The sequence below is a fragment of the Myotis lucifugus genome, unplaced genomic scaffold, assembly GCF_000147115.1.
Source record: "Myotis lucifugus unplaced genomic scaffold, Myoluc2.0 scaffold_27, whole genome shotgun sequence".
Taxonomy (NCBI): Eukaryota; Metazoa; Chordata; class Mammalia; order Chiroptera; family Vespertilionidae; genus Myotis; species Myotis lucifugus.
In genome coordinates, this window is record NW_005871075.1 from 9,793,058 (window position 1) to 9,817,519 (window position 24,462).

General features: G+C 40.2%; 1 protein-coding gene across 1 annotated transcript in view; it reads left to right on the forward strand.

Moving 5' to 3' along the window:
* The window catches only part of EYA1 (EYA transcriptional coactivator and phosphatase 1), a 274,836-nt gene extending 256,564 nt beyond the window's left edge, over positions 1-18,272 (forward strand). Inside the window, exons 17-18 of the mRNA XM_006086365.3 lie at positions 2,817-2,917; positions 16,310-18,272. Coding sequence (XP_006086427.1) covers positions 2,817-2,917; positions 16,310-16,390 — 182 coding nt within the window. The 3' untranslated portion in view covers positions 16,391-18,272. The remainder of the gene's footprint in view (positions 1-2,816; positions 2,918-16,309) is intronic.
* The last annotated feature ends 6,190 nt before the right edge of the window (positions 18,273-24,462 follow it).

Sequence of the window (24,462 nt, forward strand, 5' to 3'; positions counted from 1 at the left end):
TATGAGTTGTCTAGACAGATGGTCTTGTGAGAGCAAAAAGACAGAGACATTAAAACATGTTCCCTTCTGAGGAACTTGTGAGTGGTCCTGTGTGACTAGTGTGCAATGTTCATGGGAAGCTGAAGCTGGAAAGGTAGACTTGGGTCCAGTCAGAAGTGGCCTTGTATGTCACCCTAATGAGATGAATATTATTTTAGTGAGTCCTGGAGAAAAGTATCCTGGTAGGTGGAAAAAAGGTTGTTTTTGGCTGCTCAGCTCTTAAGAAAAAGGAGCAAAAATGGAACGCCTGTACGTCTATCCTCTGACTACACTTTCATACTTCTTCCTCAAAGCACTACTAAATTACGGCTAAAAAAATCACTTGTGTAGTTATTTGTTTATAACCTGACTTCCCCACCAGATAGTTAAGTCTGTCTGTCTCATTCGTCATTGTAGCTTTAGAGTCCAGTACATAGTAGGTGCTCAGTAAGCGTTTGTTGAATGAACTTTATGAATAAATGGTTGTTTACTCTATTAACTGATGGGGAACCAGATTTTATTGGAAAGAGAAGGGTTTGATCTTATCGGTGATTTTATTGGAAAGAGAAGGGTTTGATCTTATCGGTGTTGAGTTTGAAGAGCCTATGGGATATTCACATAGCTCTGTGACACTGGAAATACATAGTTGGAGTTGGAGAATAACCGATGCCTCCTGAAAAGGGCCCAGAACGGAATGCTGGAAAATTCTTAAGAAAAGAAAGGAACAGAATAGAATTTCCCATAGCCCAATATAACCAAAATTTTATATGTTCTCATGTTCCATGAGAATAGCCATCAGTTCACATTAAGTCAGGTGTTTATCCTCTCTGTATCAATACAGAGGAGTCATATTGTGTTTTGTAAAGAGGGGTCCAAGGTAAAGGTTTATCAGCACATGAAAGTCAAAACAGATTCCTAAGCAGCACATGGGACAGAGGGATATTGCCTTACTTCCCAGAAGAAAGAGCATGTAGTGTATTACGTCATGCACATTGAACTTTAATTCCAAATACTTCAAAAATGTTAGGTGATAGGAAATGATAATAACAAGTAAGTATTTTTAATGGGCATTTTGTTTGACATATTGGAACTTTTTTTACAGCACAGAATAAAAATTAGAATGAAAGGAATTTATGGTGGTAGAAATTATCTCAAAACCTGTTTCGATGGTATTTTTAATAAGAAAAGTAGAGATCGAAACTTCTATAGTTAATGCTAATTTTGCCATGAAGTGAGATATAATATGGGGACCAGCAGAGAAAACCTAGGCATTTTCCTTGTAGGCCAATGTCAAAGTCATAGGCGAAGATGACTGGTGTCTCCTGTAACAGCTATGATGTTCTTTCCGACAAAAATGCACTGGTCAAAATGAAAACTCCAGACAGGAACTCAAATTAACTTCTAATAGTTTCAATTTTTAAATCTTTATTGGGCAAAATGTCTGCATGACCCCAAATTCACAACGAAGCCTGTAGGAGACAGCATATAGGTGAGAATTTTTTTGTTCACCACAGCTTCACCTTTAAGAAAACAATGAGTTTACTTCTCCGTTTTCCATGCGAAGGACACTTGACAAAAAACCCGATAACATTTCCCTCTGAGGAGAAAAAGGTAGTTTCACTGCAACCCAAGTTTTGGGTTGTATATTTTTGCAGTGAAAACTGTACTTTGTATTTGTTTCTTAAAGTGATTTAACATTTCACAGTTTAGTGGGTGACTAAAGAAGCATTGAAATGACATCTTTGACTAAGGCTGGCCCTATTTTTGTTCTGCCAGATGCAAACGAGATATTTTAGTGCAAAATGCAAATATAAAGCAGACATTTGTTTAAGCAAACAAGCAATTTGTTCCCGTGTATATCTGATCCTTATTTGAAAGAGACGCAGGCCCCGCTCAGCCATTCACAGTGGAACACTATAAACTGCCCCATTGTCCATTAAAATGACCCCATTGGCAGCCCTGGACTGGGAGCACCAGCTTCTTCTCTAAGAAGCAACAATGGCTGCATTAAGAGCCGGGTGTGCTGACAGTGCAGCCGCCATGGGAGCCCAAACCAAGTCATGACATGGGAAAGATAATAGATAGATAAAGGGATTCTGTTACCTTTACCTGCTTCTCCTCTAGGAAGGGGCTGTATTGAACATGAGATGTCTGGGTAAGGCAAGCATGATCTCCCTGAAGTGCCCCAAATGACCTGACATTTATTGCAGAAACAGGTTGATGAGAATATTTCAGGCAAACATGTTAGGCTTTTGGGGGGGAGGGTCTTTAATTCAAATACAATCCCACCTGAAAATGAAGGGGTGAATTCAATAGTGTTTGATTTCTCCATTTTTTCCCATCCTTATCGATAGCCTTTGGATCAAACATGATTTTCGGAGTTTAAAAGATCATGAAACAATTTTACAATCAATTTAAAATGTGTTGCCAGAATGACATGCCTTTGTCTAGTCTCAGCTTATAGAAAAAAATACTTCTGCAAGAGTATTTCTCCCCTCGGATGCTGTATGCCATAGACTAGGACCTGCTTTGCAATCAACAAGTCCTTGGGAAAAGAGTACTAAAATGGTCAATTTCAAGGGATGGGACACCACATGGGGAATTAATTTACAGTTTTTAATTTAGTGCGCTGTTCCACGTGTCACCCCACGACTTGTAAAAGCTCCTTCTAGTTTGCACAAGTAGGTGAGGGTTGAATCACAGGCATGAAGAAGAAAGTGTTGTCAATAAAAAGTGCAAGTGCGATAGCACTGAGTATCCAACCTTTACATGTTTCGTGATTTATTTTTGTCCATTAGGAAAGGAAAGCTGTTTCGAGAGGATAATTCAGAGGTTTGGAAGAAAAGTGGTGTACGTCGTCATAGGCGATGGCGTGGAAGAGGAACAAGGAGCAAAGAAGGTGAGTGTTCCCAGGGGTACACCTTCTGCCATTAATGTTTCTTGGTCCTCAAAATGCTCAAAACTGGGTCACTGACACACATTCTCTTTCTCTGAAACCGCTTATGGATGTGTTCTGAACCGTCAGCACTGAAAGGGGGCCGTGCAGAATTAAACATGAAGTGGGTTTTTTGAAGAGGGGCGCACACAAGCTCAAGGGTCACGGATGGTTGGTGTTCACAGAACGTAGACTTCGGTGTGATGTTTGGGAGCAGAGCAGGCTCCGTGCTGTAGCCGTCATCCAGGACACAGCTAGCACGTGCGGTGTGCTCAGCCAGCATGCCCCCCGCTGCACCTGTGGCAGACACTGCCAGGTGATCAAAATCTTGTTCTCTGAGCCTGGATGCAACCTGAGAACCTTCCAAACATCACTCCAGAAAGGCTCTACCAGGAGGCCAGGGCTGGCTTGCAATACTATTTGCTGCCCTGGAGTCCAGGCCTTCTTTTGATGATGAAGTCGCCACCTTGCCTTTCTTGAGATATGGGGAAGGGAGCTTGACGCCCAGGTTGCCCCTCATACTTCTTTTCATTCCTCTGTATCCCTTCGAGGGTAAAACTTAGCAAAGTTTCCTCATTGGTGTATTTTAAGGAGACCACATTCCATAGTAACAACCTGGCTTGCCAGTCTTTTTCACTGTCGCTCCTTACCTTTCGGTCACATTGGTGTGCTCAGTCCTTTGGCCACGCCCAGCACTTCTTCCCCGCCGTTGCCTCTGCTCAGCATGGAATTTTATTTTCTCTAATGCTCTAGTCTCATTATCTTACTTACTTTGCAAAATCCAGTTCATGTAGCACTTTTTCTAATTTCCTTGTTTGTAAGAGCTTGGTTACAGTGGCACTCACTTATAACATAACTGGAGAAGTTGTAAATAGCTTGGACTCCTGAGCTGGACAGTCTGGGTTTGAATTATAGAGCCGCCGCTTACCAGTTCCGTGACTTTGAGCAAGTTACTTAACTCTTTTCTTTCTCTTTCCTCATCTATAAGTGGGAATAAGAATGGCACCTCGCTGACTGGGCTGGTTTAAGGCATAGTTTAGTTGAGGTGTGTGAAGACCATGGGACAGAGCTGGGTATATATGAAGTGTGCAATAAATGGTGGGCATTGTTATTATTTGCCTACATGCCTGTGTTAGCAGTAAAGTGTGCGCTGTAGCAAATTAGGGATATTATTTTGCTTGATTTGTTGTTTGAGACTGTCTTCAAAATATTTTACAACTCCCTAATTCTTGGCACCGTCGTACCCTATAAATATTTCTTAAATTGGAGAGCATTAAATATGAGATTAATCAATAGGACAGTTTTCTTTCCCTTCCCCAAACACTCATAGAAATCACTGTATAATTCCATAAGGGATTCAGTTCTTCAGTTTGGTTCTTCTGGAGTATTCTAGTATATACCAGAAGTGGCACATAAAGTCACCAGAATATAGGTGCATCATTAAGCATGACAGGTGGTCAGCCTTCTTATAGAGTCTGAAGGTGACTTAATTCACTTTCAGTGCCTCTGAATTTCAGTGAAAGCATAGAAGCTGACCCTGACTCTTAAATAATGGATTATTTCACTTATGCCTACAGATACGCAATGTGCCCAGGACTTTATGTTCCCCACGTGTGATCAGTGCTGGTGGGAACCCACACTCTTCAGATCCAGCCAAGCTTGATGCTAAGCAGTATTTGTCACTTAAACACTAGCTCTTACATCCCAGCTTTACCAATGGCCAACCACCATGGTCCTTAGGTACATCTGTTAGCCCTTTGTGCTGTCTCCATAAATTGAAATCTTTCCCAGACTCAATTTAGAATACTCCAAATACAACCCTGGAGAGTTAGAGAGAATGTTTGGTGGGAATCCAAACTCAAGTCTTCTTCTTGGGAAAGCCTCTGGAATCTCTGTGCCATTCCTAGACAGGACCTCCTGGTGGCCAGAGGGACATGGAATGGATTAGCACCTCTGAGCAGTTAGAACTGAAGCAGCATCCACGCCAGTGGGGCCCAGGGCCTGAGGTGAGGATCTGTTCTCCAGACTTGTCTTTCTCCGTCTAGATTTACCAAGAAGTTTTCATTTCAGGAGAAGGTTGCCAAAATGTGGCTTTTTAGCTTGTGGTAGACAGAAGGATGCTTATGAAAATGACAACTTAAAATGCAAGGAACACCAGTGAAATCCTTTGGGCCCTGTGGAGGTTTCTGTGGGTGAGTCCCTTCCTAAACCTCACTGAGCAGCGTTTGTTAGCTGCTTGGCGTGGGTGAACACAACGTGCCAAGTAAAGGAATTCTTGGTTTGATGTTAGAATGAAAAGTATTAACAGGTCTAAGGTTATTTGCTCTCTTTGAAGAACAGTTCAAATTATTCCCACTGTTTATCTTTTGTTATTATTTATATTTGGGACACACACACCTATACCGGGAAGAATGAAGCAGCTGCCTATAAAGAACATGCTCTTTGAATTTTTTACTGTGAGTGAGGACTCCTCGTTTCAACTTCCTGTTTTGATTCCGTGGGATGAGTGAATGTGATAAGAGTCCAATAGCATCTATTTCGAACAAACTCCTTGTACCTTGAAGCCTCCCAGTGTGGGAACCTGGCCAGGGGTTAAAAGATTGTGTGTGTGTGAATGTAAAGTGAACAGATTTTTCAGAAGGTTCAGATTCCTAATAATCTTGCATAAGATTCTGATATTATCAATCTATCATCCAGAGAGACAAGCTGATCATTTCTTTCTTATATTCTGCCTGCCCTTTTCAGTTTAACTAGTATTTAAAGTTTGTGCATAAGTTAAGAGGCATAGATCTAAGAATTCACAATAGAAAATGGAATTCTGCACGGAAATAGAGAATAGTTAGTATTTAACTTGGGAATTATTTAATTTGGGAGTTGGGAACTAAAATTCATCAATATCCCATTTTACAAATAAATTCAAGCTAAAAGAAATAGTTATCCATGCTATTGATGGATTAATGCTCATAATGGTAACTAATTATAATTACTATAAATTGTAAAGCCCTTATGTCCCAGTCCCTCTTTTAGGCACTTCCTATTCATTATTTATTAAAACCTTACAATAATTTGATGACGAAGGACCCAATTTATAGATGAGAAAACCAAGGCACAGGAAGGTAAATAACTTGGCCAAGTTCACACAGTTAGAAAGGGGCCAAACAGGTATTTGAAGCCAATACTAGTTGTGAGATTTAGCACAAAGTTCTTTCAAATTATAAACTTTATTTACATAGCTTAAGTATGATTTCACTTACAAAAAGGAATTTTCATGCTTTTTTCTTTTCACATTTAAATGTCAGAATTTTACTTTTTTTATTTATTGTTTACAGTATTTCAGATGGTTCCCCCCATCCAACCTACACCCCACACTGTTGTCTGTGTTCATGGGTTATGCATGTATGTTCTTTGGTTAATCTCTCTTCCATGCCTCTATTAAAGTGTGTAATGTTTGTTTCATTCTTTTTCAGAGGTAGAACAATTTAGCACTCTCCCTCAATGTTACATTTATGACTAAAAATTTTAAAATCATTCTGATATATAATTTAGTTCATGAGCATTTTAGATTAATTAAAATCAAGTGAATCAGTGAAGTTCCGCACATTTGTGCACTAAAATGTTTTTGCAAAATCAAACGATTTTGCATTTCTTCTGAATTGATTTTAACCATTTAGCTTGTCTCTCTTAGCTTCCTATATCCTCTTGAAAATCTGTACAACACTCTTTCCCCCTGTAAAGATGCCTTTCATCTCCCTAAATAATGTTCTTCTGCTCGAGGTATCTAGTTACTTTTATAAAGCCCAGAAATGAAGACCAGTCAGTAGCGGCCAGTTGCCTGTTTGTTATGGATTATTGAAGTCTGTGCTCTGTCATCTTTGTTCTATTTGCCAAATGAGTTCCCGGGCTTTCATCAGCAATTTCATCTAATTCTATCATTTTTACCATTAGAAAGCACACCTTCAGAGAGAAAAAGGTTAGAAATACCTTTGTTTATTTAAAAGAGCAACATTATTCTACAGAAATCTCTTGCAGGCATTTCTGGGAGCACCTCTTAAAAGACAGTGCAGAGAGCATGTGAGGAGCTATCTACCTGTGGATATCTTTCTTTGACATGTGTCCTTTATTGTCAAAATCTGCCAGGATTTCTTTTTTTACCATATTTTGTTTGTTTCCCTAATACAACATACCTCGAGTGAAAATAATTAGGCATATGTATGATTTTTAAAAAGATCAAAATGTAATAGTCTCCTGCACAATGAAAGCAGTTTGCATTCCTAGAGTAAAAGTGGCCTTGTTTTATAACAACACAACTACATTTATTTTACTAATCGGAGAACTACTTAAAATAAATCTCTTGTGAACAAAACCAGGAGGAAAATGGCAAGCAACCATTATTCTGCCTAATGATGAAGGCTTCATCAAAAGGTGTCCATTTCAAATGTACACTATCAAACTTGCTGAAATCCAAGATGAAGCTGAGAAACTAATGCTTGATCCTAAGCTTATTCAGGAGAAAGAGCTGCTTTTGTGAAAACTATAACATTTTTAATGCAAATTTCTGCTTCTAGTTTTATTTCAATGAAACAGGGCTTACTAACACTGAGTATATGAATTTATTATTCTAAAGCCATTCATCCACTAGTACTTAATGAGCACATACAATATGCCAGGTATTTTTTTTAATGCAGTGACTTTTTATTTATTAAAGTATAATTGACATACTGCATGAGTTTCAGGTGTATGACAGTGATTCAACAAGGCCATACCTTATAATCTTATTGTGATAAATCTAGTATCTGTTACTGTAAAAATTTATTGCAATAATATTGACTATATTCCCTTTGCTGTACATTACATCCACATGACTTATTTATAACTGGAAGTTTATATCTCTTATTACCCTTCTGTTTTTTCACCCATCTTCTCATCTTCATCCCCTCTGGAAACTATCAGTTTATTCTCTGTATCTAGGACTGGGTTTCCATTTTGCTTTGTTTATTCATTTGTTTTGGTATTTTAGATTTCACATATAAGTGACATCATACAGTACTTGTCCTTTGATTTAATTTAACGTAATACGCTCTAGGTCCATTCATGTTGATGCAAATGGCAAAATTTCATTCTTTTTCATTTTTATGACTAACATTCCCCTGTGTACACCACATTTTCTCTATCCACCTGTCTATTAATAAACACTTAGGTTCCTTCAATATTTTGGCTATTATGAATAATGCTATAATGAACATAGGAATGCAAATATCTTCCAAATTAGTGTGAATGTAAGGTGTACAGATTTTTGCCACTATTGGTATTTTGAGAGGGATTGCAGTGAATCTGTAGATTGCTTTTTCATTTTCTGTGGGTAGGTAACCAGCAGTGGAATTGCTGGGTCACATGTTCTTTTTGAGGAACCATCATACTGTTTCCCATAGTGGAAAGCTATCCCACCAGCAATGCACAGAGTTTTTTCCACATTCTCACTAACACTTGTAACTTGGGTATTTGTTGTCTTTTTGATAATAGCCAATCTGAAGTGATACCTCATTTGGTTTTGATTGGCATTTCCCTGATGATGAGTGACATTGAGCATCTTTTCATGTGTCTGTTGGCCATCTGTATGTCTTATATGGAAAATGTGTATTCAGGTCCTCTATCCATTTTTTAATCAGATTGTTTGTTTTTTGACGTTGAGTTATATAAGTTCTTTAAATAATTTAGATATTAACTTCTCATCAGATATATTATTTGTAAATCTCCCATTCAGTGTGTCGTCATTTTGTTTTGTTAATGGTTTCCTTAACTGTGCTTAAGCTCTTTAGTATTTTTTTCCTAAGAGTATTATAGTTTCTAGTCTAACAACACTCAAATCCATTTTGAGTTTATTTTTTATTTTTGTATGTGGGATAAGAAAGTGGTCCAGTTGCTTTTTTTTTTTTTTTTTTTTTTTTTTTGCATGTAGCTGTCTAGTTTTCCCAATGACATTTATTGAAGAGATGTCTTTTCTTCATTGTATGTCTTTGCTTCCTCTGTTGTAGATTAATTGACCTTATAAGCATGGGTTTATTTCTGGGCTCTATTCTGTTCCTTTGATTTGTGTATCTGTTTTTGCACCAATACCATAGTGTTTGGATTATTAGAGCTCTGGGGTATAGTTTGAAACCAGGATGCCTCTGATGTTCTTTTTCAAGACTGTTTTAACTATTTGGGGTCTTCTGTGGTTCCACATAAATTTCAAGGTTACTTGTTCTAGTTCTGTGAAAAAAAATACTATTGGTATTTTGAGAGAGATTGCATTGCATCTGAAAAAAATATGAAGTCATTTACCCACTTCTATCCATTGTCCCAACTCCATTGCCACTATTGGTATTTTGAGAGAGATTGCATTGAATCTGTAGATTACTTTTGGTGTATGGACATTTTAATGATATTAATTCTTCCAATCCGTGAGTACAAGATTTTCTTCCATTTTATATATGTATCATCTACACTTTCATCAATGTCTTATAGTTTTCAGAGTACAGGTCTTTCATTTCCTTGGTTAAATGTATTCTTAGGTACTTTTTTGATGTAATTGTAAATGGAATTATTTTCTCAGTAGTTCATTCTTAATGTATAGAAATACAACAGATTTCTATATCCCATAAATTCACTGAATTCATTTATTTGTTCTAACAGTATTTTTTGGAGTCTTTAGGGTTTTCAATATTGTCATCAACAATTTTTACTTCCTCTTTCCAATTTGGATGCCTTTTCTTTCTTTTTCTTCTTGGATTGCTAAGGTTAAGACTTCCAATACTATCCTGAATAAAAGTAGCAAGGGTGAGTATCTTTGTCTTGTTTCTGATCTTAGATGAAAGCACAGATATGTTTCTTTTGTAATACAAATGGTAAATATACACCTTTTTTCACATAATATATACTGGCAGTCATTCCCTATTAGTATCTGGAGTTCTGCATCTCTAACTCTCAAATTTGCTGTGCCGCTATTCCATTGTGTGGATGTGCTATAATTTGAGTCCCCTGTGGCTGAGCATTTAGGTGGTTTCCAGCATTAACTTCTATAAACAGTTCTATAGTGAACAGTTTTCATTTAGTTTGTTCATGTGCAAGTGTCTCTATGAGATAAATTCCAATACTTGGGCCAAAGATCATGTGTACTTAAGTTTAATTCAGCAAAATTCAATTACATGCGAGTGTCCGTGCACCCAGGTTTTTGTGTTGTTGGTTTTACATATAACCAGCAGGGATAAATGCAAAAGGAAAGGTGGCATAGGGGAATTTGGGAATGTGTAGGCAAGAGGAGCAGGAAGGATGTGTCATTCTTTTCCCATTATTCAGGGAATATTTTTGTTTTACTGACCCCAAAACATGTTCTACTTTGTATACATATCACAGTTTCAGCTGTCATTTCTATTGAGATTTGTGATCATCTCTGTTTTTAGTTCCAGGACCCTAGATACTTAGTGGCATTTAGGTATCCCATGCCATCCCAGCTGAATACCAGCAAATGCATTCCCAAACCAGTTCACCCACTCATATTTTCCAGTGCTCTCTACCTCGTCCCTGTCATGTGAATTCTCTCTTCACTGTGTCTTCTATCCATTGTCCCAACTCCATTGCCACTGTCCTTCTGCCTAGTTTCTCTCCTGGCAGCCAGCCACCCTTCCCAGCTAGATATTCCAAGTACTTCTACCTGGAAAAATCTTTGTTAGTCTTTATCATGAACACACCATTTCCTTAACCAACTTAGCCCGTTCTTCAAATTCAATGTAGACCCAACTTACCCTTTCCAGCTTACAGCTGAGTTCTCTCTCTGAGTCTATCATTTTACTTTTTTGTTTTGTTGAAGTATAATTGACATATAGCACAGTATAAATTTAAGGTGAACAGCATAATTACTTGATAAACATATTATTAAATTACCATAAGTTTGTTAAAATCCATTACCTCACATACATTTTTTAAAAGATTATTTTCCTTGTGATGAGAACTCTTAGGAATCTACTCTTGTAACTGTCAAATCTAACATACAGCAGTGTTAACTATAGTCACCATGTTGTACATTACAACCTGAGTACTTAAATATCTTATAACTGGAAATTGGTATCGTTTGACCACCTTTATCCAACTCCCCTCCGGTAACCATAAATTTGATCTCTTTTTCTCTGAGTTTGAGGTGTTTTATTTTTTGTTTTTGTAAGATTCCACACATAAATGAGATAAAATAAGTCAGAGAACAAATATTGTGTCTAGCATAATGTCCTCAATGTCTATATTATCACAAATAGCAGGATTTCCTTCATTATTATGGCTGGATAATATTTTATTGAATATGCATACCACATCTTCCTTATCCATTCATCCGTCAGTGGACTCTTAGGTTGTTTCCATGTTTTGGCTATTGTAAATAATGCTGCTAAGAACGTGAGGGTGCAAATATCTCTTTAACATAGTGTTTTAATTTCCTTTGGATATATACCCAGAGGTGGAATTGCTGGATCATGTGCTATTTCTATTTTTAGCCTTTTGAGGAACCTCCAGACTGTTTTCCATTATGGCTATACCAACTTATATTTCCACCAAGAGTGCACAGGGATTTTATTCTCTACATCCTCACAAGCACTTGTTATTCCTTGTCTTTTTGATGATAGTTGTTCTAACAGGCATGAGGTAACAGCCAATTGTGGTTTTGATTTGCATTTCCTTGGTGAATAGTGATGTTAACACCTTTTCATGCACCGGTTGGCCATATGTATGTCTTATTTGGAAAAATGTCTATTCAGGTCCTCTGCCCATTTGTTAATTGGATTATTTAATTGTATGAGTTCATTAAATACGTTGGATGTCAGCCTTTTAACAGAAATGGTTTCTTCTAGATTTATGGTTTCCAGTCTTACAGTTAAGTCTTTGATCCATTTCAAGTTATTTTTTGTCAGTGATGCAAGATGGGGGTCTAGTTTCATTCTTTTACATGTAAAATGCCAATTTTCCCAGCATCATTTACTGAAGATACTGTCTTTTCTCCATTTAGTATTCTTGGCTCGCTGGTCAAATATGAGTTGACCATATATGCATGGGTTTATTTCTGGACTTTCGATTCTATTTCATTGGTCTGTGTTTTTCTTCATGCCAGTACCATAATATTTTGATAATCAGGGAGTGATGCCTCCATTTTGTTTTCTCGGATTTACTTTGGCCATTCAGATCTTTTGTGGTTCCATATAAATTTTAGGATTTTTTTTCTACGTCTATAAAATGCCGTTGGAATCTTGGTTGGTATTGCAGATGAATTTTGGTAGTATCAACATTTTAACAATATTAATTATTCCAATCCATGAACACAGGATACCTTTCCATTTATTTGTGTCTTTTATTTCTTTTATCAATATTTCGATGTTTTCAGTGTGGAGATCTTTCACCTCCTTGGTTAAATTTATTTCTAATATTTTATTGTTTTTGACACTAAATGGGATCATTTTCTTTATTTCTTCAAATAATTTGTCATTAGTATGTATAAATGCTAGCATGTTTGTATCCTGCAACTTTACTGAATTTATTGATTAGATCTAATAGGTTTTTAGTGGAGTCTTTAGGATTTTCTAAATGCTCTATAAATTTATGTCATTAAAAATAGACAGCTTTACTTCTTCTTTTCCAATTCTGATGCCTTTTATTTCTTGCCTGATTGCTCTGGCTAGGTCATTTTGACCCTTAATCCTACACTACCTTACATTATAATGAAATAGTTTTAGTAGATATGGCTTGCCTGCTGGTTCTTGTCAATGAGGGCATATATCATGTACATATTATATATTAAACATCTTCTGTAGCTATAGTACTTATATAGGTCATAGACTTTATTAAACCTAGAAACAACCCTGAGTCATTTTTCCTAAACCCTCATTTTACAGATAAATAAACAACTTCCAAGGAAACTATGTCATAATTCAAAGTCACATGACTAAAGTCAGATTTGAGAGTATGGTATCATCTCCTCATTCTAGCACAGTGGTTCTCAATCTTCCTAATGCTGTGACCCTTTAATACAGTTTCTCATGTTGTAGTGACCCCCAACCATAAAATTATTTTCGTTGCTACTTCATAACTGTAATTTTGCTACTGTTATGAATCGTAATGTAAATATCTGATGTGCTATATGTGTTTTCCAATGGTCATGACCCACAGGTTGAGAACCGCTGTTCTAGCACCTCCTTCTCCCACCATGGCACTATATCTGACTTCATATAAGAAATATTTGTTCCAGGCTAAACACTAGTGCAGAAAAAAATTATTTACCTTGGACCTCCTTGTCCTGGGAATCTCCTTTAGATCCATAAAATCTTCACATCAGTACGTGCCTGGTTAGGGAAAATAACATGAGTTTGAGCCCCTGAGATCAGTCATCTTCTTATCAGTCACGTTATAGTAAGTGTACATATTTTAGAGAGAGTGGAACACCTGATTATAGCTGAGATCATTACCTATCATGTTATGCAGCACTGCTGATAATGGAGCTGCTGTCCTCACGTTGGGAGTGTCCCCAGAGACGGCCTGTTCTCTTTCACGTACACTTAAGGTTTGCCACTTATTGTTGTAGAAACTTTTACACTTTTGCTCGAATGACCCTGTTACTACTGCACTGTGATGAGTTGTCTGTAACATACCACAGGCATATTGCATCATTTGAACATGTTTCAGGGTGCTGCTTGACATGCTCTACATAGGAAGACTACTGTCATTGAAATCCTGATGGCTTTAAACAAGGCAATGCAGGGATCTTTGCAGATAATCTCACCTTCCTTCCATAACATGTTTTTAATATGGTCTAAAAGTAAAACAGTTTAAATTAAATGTGCTCAAGGCTGACATTACCTCCTCAACCCATAAAGAAAAAACACATAGCCATTGTCCAGGTCCTTTGTTTACTATGGAATTAAATGCTCAATTTATACATTAACCATGTACCAAAAATTAGCCGGGTATTTTTTTCAGTTCCCTTTTCAATTTCTTTGCCAATCATTGTGTTCTACATGACATGCTTCTGAGAGCACCAATAGCTTTCTAGTTTGTATTGTTGTCTGTGAGGAACAAGTCTACTTCAGATAATTGGTATGCAAAAATAATTTGACTGAACATGCTCTGGAAAAAAAAGCATTCCACAAGTACTTTTATATGTATTTATAAAGACAGTTGCCCTGAACATTTCTGGATGGCTCTCTGAAGCACCTTTAGCAGCCTCTGTTACATCCTGGGGCATAAGAGCAATAGAACTACTCTATAACTCCCATTATTCAGCTGCACAGAGAATCTCTGACAACTTATACAAAAATTAAGAAAAATAAGTTAATTATTAACTAAAAAGGAATATTAAAATAGATACCAAGTAGATGGTTAAATTTAAAAGAACACTGTGTACATTTGAATACTTGCAGTTTTTTTTCAATAATGAGTGAATGATTATCCTTAAAAGTAATGTATCAGAAATGGGCTTAGGTAGTAAAATGAACAGGATGCTGAATGGTACCCACAGGCATACCTCAGAGATATTGCACATTCAGATCCAGATCACTGCAATAAAGTTAGTATCTTGTCTCCAACTTGTGAAACATGCAACATCTGTGAAGTGCAATTAAACGAGGTATGCCTGTACTACTGCATCTGCACCATTTCAAATATGAGTGGGTACATTGATGAAGGTTATCTGGGTAGTAGGATTAGAAGTGATTTTCTTTGTATAGTTCTACATTTTACAAATATTTTGCAATATGCATGGATTTCTATTCTAATAAGAGAAAAATAAGGAAAGTTTTGAGTCAACATTTTTCAAACCCAATCCATGTATCATAGTCACTCAGATTTTTCAGTGTCCCTTACCAAACAGAGCATGGGAAGGAGTGTGTGTGTGTTTACTGCTGAGTATAAAGGCCACAGAATAGTGAGGAGGCATTACAGCATGTAGGCCTCAGGTGCAGACCAGACCTTGTATGAATCTTGGGTTCACTCCTTACCAGCTGCTATTCACATCTCCTCTCTGTTCCTTCCTTAAGCCTCCGTTTTTCATCAGTAAAGTAGTGATAATAGAGAGGCTTACATGGGAGAGTCTGTGACCAGTGCTAGGACCATGCCTGACACCATACTCAGTAAATCGTAACTATCATTATCATTAATCAACTCCTTGGTTCAGGAGGCCTTGCGTCATTTGGCTCCTGCAGCCAATCATTGTCACTAACCATATATTTCTCTCTCACACAGCCAGTATCCTAATAGTGAATTTCTCCTTTATCCTCTACCACCCAATACAAACAGCCATTAAAGAACTGTTCTTAGTGGTTGTCATTTCAGACCTTGCTCAGCTGTTACCTCCTCTTATCAGGTGTTTCCCAGTTCCCCTGGCAAAGGCTTGGCCCCTCCTACTCCTATTATAACACATAGGTGCCCACTCATGATTAGTGTACATTTCTGCTACTCACCCACAGGCTGTGACAGGGTGGGCCAGGGGCATCGTCTACACCCGTGGTCGGCAAACCGCGGCTCGCGAGCCACATGCGACTCTTTGGCCCCTTCAGTGTGGCTCTTCCACAAAATACCACATGCGGGCGTGCACGTGTAGTGCGATTGAGACTTCGTGGCCCATGCACAGAAGTTGGTATTTTGTGGAAGAGCCACACTCAAGGGGCCAAAGAGCTGCATGTGGCTCTCGAGCTGCAGTTTGCCGACCACTGATACACCATGCCTGCAAATTCAAAACATTCATGAATGGATGAATGCAAAATAGTACAGCCTGTTTTTCTAGTCTAAGAGATGTTTCTAACTCTCTATTTCTCTCCCTTCCTCTCTGTAAAAAAAAAAATCAATGAATTATATTTTTAAAAAAACCTTTAAAAATGTTCTTTTAAGGTTTTCCCAAGTGGTAAAACCATTTTAATGTCAAGCAAAGAATGCCTAATAGAAATAAATGAAAAAAAAGTTGCTTCTTACATGACTAAAATAAAGCTTTGTAAAATACTACCCACTGAGGAAAACTTCTTAGACCTTCAGCATTAAATATCCACTGAATACATATTTCCCAAGGCAATGGTTTTTGACAAAGTTTCAATCATAGCTACTGTTTTATCTACGTTTGAAATTTGCGTTCAAGTCACGGTGTAGATCTACTCAAGAAATCTCACATTTTAAAATGCAGCCCAGTGTTCTTAGGGGAGCATTCAGTTTGGATTTTTGGCTTAAACAGCTGTGATGTTAAGATCTTAGCTGGCAGTGAGGGGGAGGAGCACTGGAGTGGACTGCAAAGGCAGGTTTCAGGGCTGGGGCTGGGACTGGGAGACTGGTCTGTCCTCACCCGTGTCTGCCCTTCCCCAGCACGCCATGCCCTTCTGGAGGATCTCCAGCCACTCGGACCTCATGGCCCTCCACCACGCCTTGGAACTGGAGTACCTGTAACCACCACATAGCACTTTGAAACCGCGTAACTGCCCTGTGACCGGGAATGAACGAACCCAGCAGGCCTGAGTCCCTGTCGGTGCCAGACTAGCGAACTTACCGATTTCAGCGTGGTGACGCCCAGCTGCTGTCGGCCTTCACCTCTGCCCTCGTGGTAAATGAAGGCCCACGCACGTCTATTTCTTCAAACAGCTGTTGCCTCGAGTACTGTGAATCCAATGAAAAGAAGCCATGAGAATGTTCTAGTACAATGTAATGTGTCTTCGCCACATTAACTACATGGTTAACTACATGGTTCAAACCTGTGAAGAAAGGACCTGCAGACGCCTGAGTCTTTAGCATCTTCAATGTGACATAAACAGCTTCTCCAATACGGCAACTTGATTGCACAATAAAGACGGAAATGTTTCCTGAACACCAGTGGGGGATGTTCTTACAAAGAAGGTTTACTTTTCGGTGTCTCATACCCAGGGTAATCTGCACACCTCTACTTATTTATGAACAGACTTTTTAAAAAACAGCTTTATTGAGGTATAATCCGAGTACCATTCAGTTCCCTTGAACAGACTTTGTGGGCATCCAATAATTGAAGAGACTATGAGTAGCCTAAGAAATAAGCGATTAAAGGCCTTGGCCTCATGACACAGCAAGGACTTTGAATTTTAGCACATTGCAAAGTAGTTTAAAGTATGTCTAATTTAAACGTATAATATGTACATCACTGAGACAATCATGTACAGAAAGAATTTTTGGTGTAAATTTGTAATAATGGATGATTCTTTTACATATTGTTTAGAAAATATTGAAAGGCAGCAATGCCTTGATAGAAGTATGAGGCAGTACATGCACAGATTCGTGTGCAGGGCCTTAGCGAAGTGTACTGGGTATAAATATGTAGATAATAGGTTTTTGTTTGTTTTTTTAGATAATGTTGTCAAGACCAAAAGCATGGATGTCAAGTGTCAATAGGATTTCATTTTCCAAATCTCCCCTCCCCCAATCAGTTCATTGTTTTGTGTGTGCTGTGAGGAAGGCCTTGGTAAAATAATACAGCAGTGTCTTTAATCATTTGAATAAAAAGTCTTCTTAGAACCTCACTTTTTCATTTTCAAAGACTAATGTATTATATGTAAGTACTCAGAAAAAATGATTATTCAAATGCTTCTTCCCACATAAAATATGTGGATGATAGATATATTTTATTAATGAAACGGTTCATGAATTGGAGACTAGCAAAGTTTTCATGTGCTTAGATGATCATGTCTGCATTTCCTTGTTTAGATAAAGGAGGACATCACCACACATCTGGAAATTAGCAAAACTTTGCATTACTCTCTACATTCATGTTCCCTCTGCTTTCCTACTCTCCACCCACCCTCCCAGGAAAGTTCATTGCTGGCAGTGGACGTGGCAGTCATCATCACCAAGAAATAATATTTCTCTTCACCTATCTTACATATTACACGACAAATCTGGGAAATAAAAATTGTCATCTTTGTTGTACCATACAAAATGTTTCTCCAAAAGGGATTACTTTGAGCACTAGTTCCTCTTATCTATAAAGCCTTTTATTGTCATGAAATTACTTTTTGGATGAATTTCCTTTAATATTATATTGGGTGGGGTAAACACCAGCTAAGACCCAAAGTAGCTAAAGAGCTACCCTATCCCTTTCTTCATGTTGCTGCTAGAATTAGTCAGTTGAAAATTCTCCAAATTATTTAACAATTGTTTGGGGTTGTTTTTTGTTTGTTTTTTGCTTGGAGCAAACAGAATTTGACAATTTTTAATCTTTTCATTTTATGTTTTTGTACTCCGCAGATTGAAAAGACAAAGTTTATCTTGGCCTTATTGTATAAAGGTGTGTTGTGTCCACAGTTGTGTACAGAATTCTTCTTCATTAATTTTGTGTTTAAATTAATAAAATTGATTTGTGAAGTACTGTAAGCTCCTTGATTGTCAGTATTTTCTTCTTTATCTCCTGGTTACAAGAAATAGCAGGACCTGGTTGCATTGCAATGCTCATAGTCCAACAAAAGAAGTTGTATGAAGCAATTCTAGTAACGGCTTCATCAGTCCCTGAGGAGACTAATCTGGAAGGTTCACAGCTGGTTCTTTGTTCACCGTAAGAACAGATGAAGGAAAAGCTCTTTCCTTCCTCCAAAACTCTATAAGCCAGACCCTCGCTCAAATGTATCTACTACAGAACAGAACTCAGCATTAAAGATCTTGAATGACAGAGCATAGATTTAGCCACTTATGCACCGGAGGGACAGCAATATAAAGCAGTTTTATCAAAAAGAATGCCCACAAGATATAGTTCTAAAAGTTGGCCAGGTTACTCATGGACAGAGAGCTTTAAACCAGCACAACTTGCTTCCTCCTGGGATTTCATCTTAGACACACAACATGCAAACACATGAAAATCCAACATGCAGTTGTCTGAGCCATTTATCAGCCCCACGATGTACATTTTTCACATGCATGCAGCAGGACAAGAGGCAGGCGTTATGAAGGGTCTGAGCATGCTCAGAACTCCTGAAGATGAAAAATACTTGGAGAAAGTCTTTAAAGAGGCAAGGGCAGGCAGTGGAGGGATGTTTAGGTATTGGGTGAAAAAAGTATGGAAATGGGCAAAATGGAGGACATACCCTCAAAAGATGAATTTTCTAAAGCACGATATCTCCTGGCCAAAATGTTTAGGCTCCCGTTTGAGCATAGATTAGAGCCCCGATTTCTCTACCTGACATTCTAGAGTTGCCAAATACAGTCTACTTTTTTTCCTGACATTCTCTCACATTATTATTCTGAGCAAACCTTCAATGCACATTAACTGGGCCCTTTAATAGAACAAACAACCCATAAGCCTTATCTCTGCTTAGAGCAGCAGTCCACTGGTTGGTGACTGCAGGCTTAGAGCACCCCCCATTGCCAGCATTGACTCTCCACCCTCAAACTACCCAAACCCGGTCAAGCCCCAGTGCCCTGCCCCTTGCAGAGCCTTCTTTTCCATCATGGCGCACCGTGTGAGTTCCTTCTCTTGAACTTCTCCCACCCACATCTAGAGTCTTATAGGCAAGTCCTATGGTTCCTTGCAATAAAGACTCACGGGGTCCCCACCACGAGGGCATTGTCCTAGGAGCTGAAGGTAGCCGGTCCCTGATCCTGAGGATGGTGTTGACATTGGAGCAGGTGGGAATACACAAGAAATGACTTAATGAATAAGACACATTCACTAGGAAACGCTCCTTATGGAAAATTCAAACAAGGGATATGCGTAAGTGACAGTGCATAAGCTTCCTTGGAAACGATGAACAGAGACCAGATGTTTGAACTGAGACAAAATGCTAAGAAGTAGGCGACATGTAAAGTTCAGGGGCAGAGCATATAGGCAAAGGTCCTCAGGGGAAAATACTTTCATTTAGTGTGCGCTGGGAGTAAAACTCATGCCCATGGGACAAGAAGAGGTGACTTGGGAAAGGAATGGAGACTGGGAAAACCCTGAGGTCACAGTACGGCTTTGGGTGTTATTCCAAAGGGAACGGGAGGCCACTGAGGAGTTTTCTCAGGGCTGTTGGGTAAACAAGGGGCTATAGAAGGCAAGAGAGGTGGGAAAACAAGCTATCAGCCCAGGCGAGCAATGGCCAGGTTCAGATTAGGATGGGGAAATGGAAATCTGGGCTTATTTTCAGTGACAGCGATGACAGGACTTGCTAATGGGTTGGATTGGGGAGGGGGGAGGCGGGAAGAGTTGAGACACTAGAAGAATGTGGACACCGCCAAAGGAAGGACTCTCACTACCACTGTGAGATCGATAGTGTGGCCTAGTGGTTAAGAGCCTGGCCTCTGCAGGCAGACTGACTGGGTTCTGATCCCAGCTTCCCTGACTTAGCTAACCAAGTTATTTAACTTCTGTGCCCTCATTTCCTTGTTTGTAAAACGGGCATAACAATATCTACATTAGGGCATTATTATGACTAAGTTAATACGTATATCATGCTTGGGACTCTGCCTGGCATATTATTTAATATTTCCTATTATTGTGCTGGCTAAGTATTCACATACATTTTTTCTCCCCAACTGAAGACCCAGCTCCTTGACTGCACAGGCTACTTATAAGCTCACTGCATTATTCTGTCCTAGCCCAGGAAACAAGATATAAAAGACAGTCTAGTTCAAGACCTCAAGGATGGGGGCAGTGGCAAATAACAAAGAATTAATTACAGCGATAAAACAAGCTTAAATGAGCATCACCAATGGGGCAGGCAGGAAAAATGCTTCCCTGAAAAGCTGATGTCTGAGCTGAGACCTGAGGCTGAAGTCAGCTTTAGCAGAGCAAGAGGTGGGGAGAACATGAGAGAGGCTTAGAGCGGGAAGGAGTGGAGCAGGGAAGACGAGAAAGACACCATGGGACGTGGGACTGGAGCACACAGAGTGCAGGGCGAGGGGCTTGCCAGCCACGGGGTAAGCACTGTAACTGTCTGTCCTAACTTCAGGCTCAATGAAGTTATGCATGAGCTTGTATTATACATAAGCTTGTATTACACATGAGCTTGTATTATACATGCTTTCATTATACATGAGCATGACGCCCCACCCCACCTTGATAGGAGAAAGAGAAAGAAGAGGCTAGGAACAGGCTCCTGCATCAGCACCCAGTCTGACACACTTCTACACTGAGTTTGACTTCAAATGTTAGGTCTGAGTACTGTCTAGTTGAGCCCCTTTCATTTTACACATTACAAAACTCGGGTTAAATGCTTTGCCCAAGAGGTCACACCAAATAAGTTCGAGTCAAGACCCCAACTGAATCACTGAGCGCTCAGGTCAGAGAAGCTGGGGTGGCCCCTGCTCTGTCACCACACACCAAGGTATTTGGCATCCTGTCCACCGTTAGCACAGATGCCCAGTGATGCCTGACTGCTTTTTCTTTTAAATCTAAGCACCTCAATTCTGTCATCCTTCCAGAGCTTGGTTTAAAATCTATCTTCCAATCAGCATTTACAAATGTCAGACACACCTACATTTTGCAACAACTTTTTAAGTCTGCTTTTCAAAACATCTGAATATGACATGGGTGTTTCCCAATTCCAATGGATATAAAGGAGGCCACTGATTCAACAGAATGCAGAGACAATGCCATGGGTATTGTACGTTCATTTACTACAGACCTGGAAGAAATTTCTTTCCAGCCTCCAAAATGTGCCCACCCTATACGCAGCCACAAAAGCTGCAGCCGGAACAGTCCTGTCCACCCGCTCAGGATAGTTTTTTGACAGCCTGAAGGAGAAATTTAGTAAAAGTTCTCCTTTCTTTCGGTGTCTCTCAGCATGTTTCCATTTCTTTCCATTCTGTGCCATGATACAAACTGACAGGAGAACTTGTAGCCGAAGAAATGAAAGGGTTTGTAATTTAGGAAACCTTTGGCCCCACTGACTGAAAGCAGGTTGTTTGTAAAAAGGAAATCCTGACCTCAGCTAACTGGCAAACTCTGTCAGAAGCAATCGAAGGAAGCGAAGGAGAAAGAACAGCGCTGGGGATTTTTATTGGCAGCAGAAGAAAAACGGATGCTTTGCTGGGGAAAGCCCTTCAGAGAGCACTCTCCAGTGGAGGAACAGCAGGCCCGGAGGCACTGAGTGTGTGACTACACTGTTGCCTGGTGGTTCTGCTCTGGTTCTGTGGGCTGGTTTGACTGGGGGACTTTGTTGCTTGGGACAATAGCTAGCTCAGTGGTGGCGAACCTTTTGAGCTCGGCGTGTCAGCATTTTGAAAAACCCTAACTTAACTCTGGTGCCGTGTCACATGTAGAAATTTTTTGATATTTGCAACCATAGTAAAACAAAGACTTATACTTTTGATATTTATTTTATATATTTAAATGCCATTTAACAAAGAAAAATCAACCAAAAAAATGAGTTCGTGTGTTACCTCAGACACGCGTGTCATAGGTTCGCCATCACTGAGCTAGACTAAGAACCCTAAAATGGATTCCCTCCAGACAGCTGAAATTGAAGTGCCCCTTCTCCCAGCACCCATGACCTTTCCCATCGTCTATCCTGGCTTGCCTAAAGCTCCAAGGCTCCCCGAGGACAGGGTAGACCAGGTGTGACAGGAGATGAGCGACCTAACATTTTCCTGTTGGTGCTATCCACCCACTCACCATTCCTCCCTGCCTCCCTCTGTCTGGTATCTGTTTGGCAGGACTCTGCAGTGACCTCTGGGTAACTCCATAAAAGAACGGAGGCCCTGATTTCCTTATGCCAGTGCTTCTCAGTTGGATGCCCACTGAAATCTCCCAGAAGCTTTGGAATATGCCCCTGCTTGAGCCCCACTGTGGAGACTCTAATTTAATTTGGGTTGGATTTGAGCCATTGCTTTCTGCCAACCAGGTGTGAAAATGAACAAGGAAACATAATTTAAAATGGAGTCAAATAGTCCTGCAGAGGGAGCTCTCACTCACTACCACTCACCTACACATTACAGATTCCAAAAGGAAGAAGCTTACCCTTATATCTCTTGACAAGAAGAAACTTGCTTTACTATTCCAGCAGAAGGAAGGAAGATTTTCTCCTTGCCTAGCAACAGACCCAGCCAATGAGAAACTGTCATGATTCAGCCAATGAGAAGCCACTACACTTTGAACTTCAGGTTTCCTCCCATGGACATTTTGTTCACACTAGCCTTTTCCAACTCCTCCCTTTTCTCTATGCAGGAGTGCTCCTCTCCTTTGTTCTCCAGAGTTGCCTACAGCTTTGTCATAGTTTGCTTGTCCTAAAATTGCAATTCTCTGCTATCCTATATAATAAAGAGGTAATATGCAAATTAACCCTCACAACCTCACAAGATGGCTGCCTACGACTAGGCTGGCAGGGGGGTTAGTGAGGGACGACCAAACGACTGAACAAGCAGGCTGCGTGGGGTGACAAGGCCGGCAGGGGTGTTAGTGAGAGATGACCAAATGACTGAACAGCAGGCTGTGTGGGGCAACCAGGCCGGCAGAGGGGCTGTGAGAGGTGACCAGGCCAGCAGAGGGGGCAGTTGGGGGCAACCAGGCCGGCAGAGGGGGGCAGTTGGGGGTCACCAGGCTGGCAGGGCGGGGCAGTAAGAGGCAACAAGGCTGGTGGGGAGGGCAGTTAGAGGCAACCAGGCTGGCAGGGGAGGGGGGTGCAGTTGGGGGTGACCAGGCCGGCAGTGGAGGAGGCAGTTGGGGGTGACCAGGCCGGCAGGGGGGACAGTAAGGGGTGACCAGGCCAGCGAGGGGGCAGTTAGCAGCAACCAGGCTGGCAGGGAGGGGGCAGTTGGGGGCAACCTGGCCAGCAGCGGGGGACAGTTAGGGGCAATCAGGATGGCAGGGGGGGCAGTTAGGGGCGATCAGGCTGGCACGCAGAGGCAGTGAGGGTGATCAGGCAGGCAGGAAAGTGAGCGATTAGGAGCCAGTGGTCCAGGATTGTGAGAGGGATGTCCTACTGCCGGTTTAGATCCGATCCGGCAGTCAGACATTCCCCTAGGGGTCCCAGATTAGAGAGGGTGCAGGCAGGGCTGAGGAGGACACCCCCTGACTGCCCCCCCTCTTCACGAATTTTGTGCACTGGGCCTCTAGTTCCCAAATAAAGTAATTTTGCTAGTAAACAAGTGGGCTATTTCATTTTTTAGGGTCAACAAAGGCATGTGAGAAAAACCTCCATCTAGTCACTTGCCAGCAGGGCTGGGCAACTCATGAAATGTACATTCCATTCTGTGGCCTTTCTTTTTCTAATCCATTCTGATTTCCAGTGGCCATGTTTATGCCCCTGAAATCCTTGTGACCCAACTCAATTCCATTCAATCATCTAGGGTGTAACTACTGTGAGTGAAGAATTCCGCCCTGTGTCAGAGGTGTCCCCAGGACTGGCCACCCAGTGGGGAAAGAGAGATATGTGATAAAAGACAGATTGAGATGAGGTCTTTACAAATTACAAGGACACCTGCAATCTAGGGGGGCAAAGGTCACAAAGAATTTTAACTAATGATGGAAACCCAGAGGGTACAGCAATCAATGCTGGCTAGGGAAACAAACAGAAGTCTCATTGAGG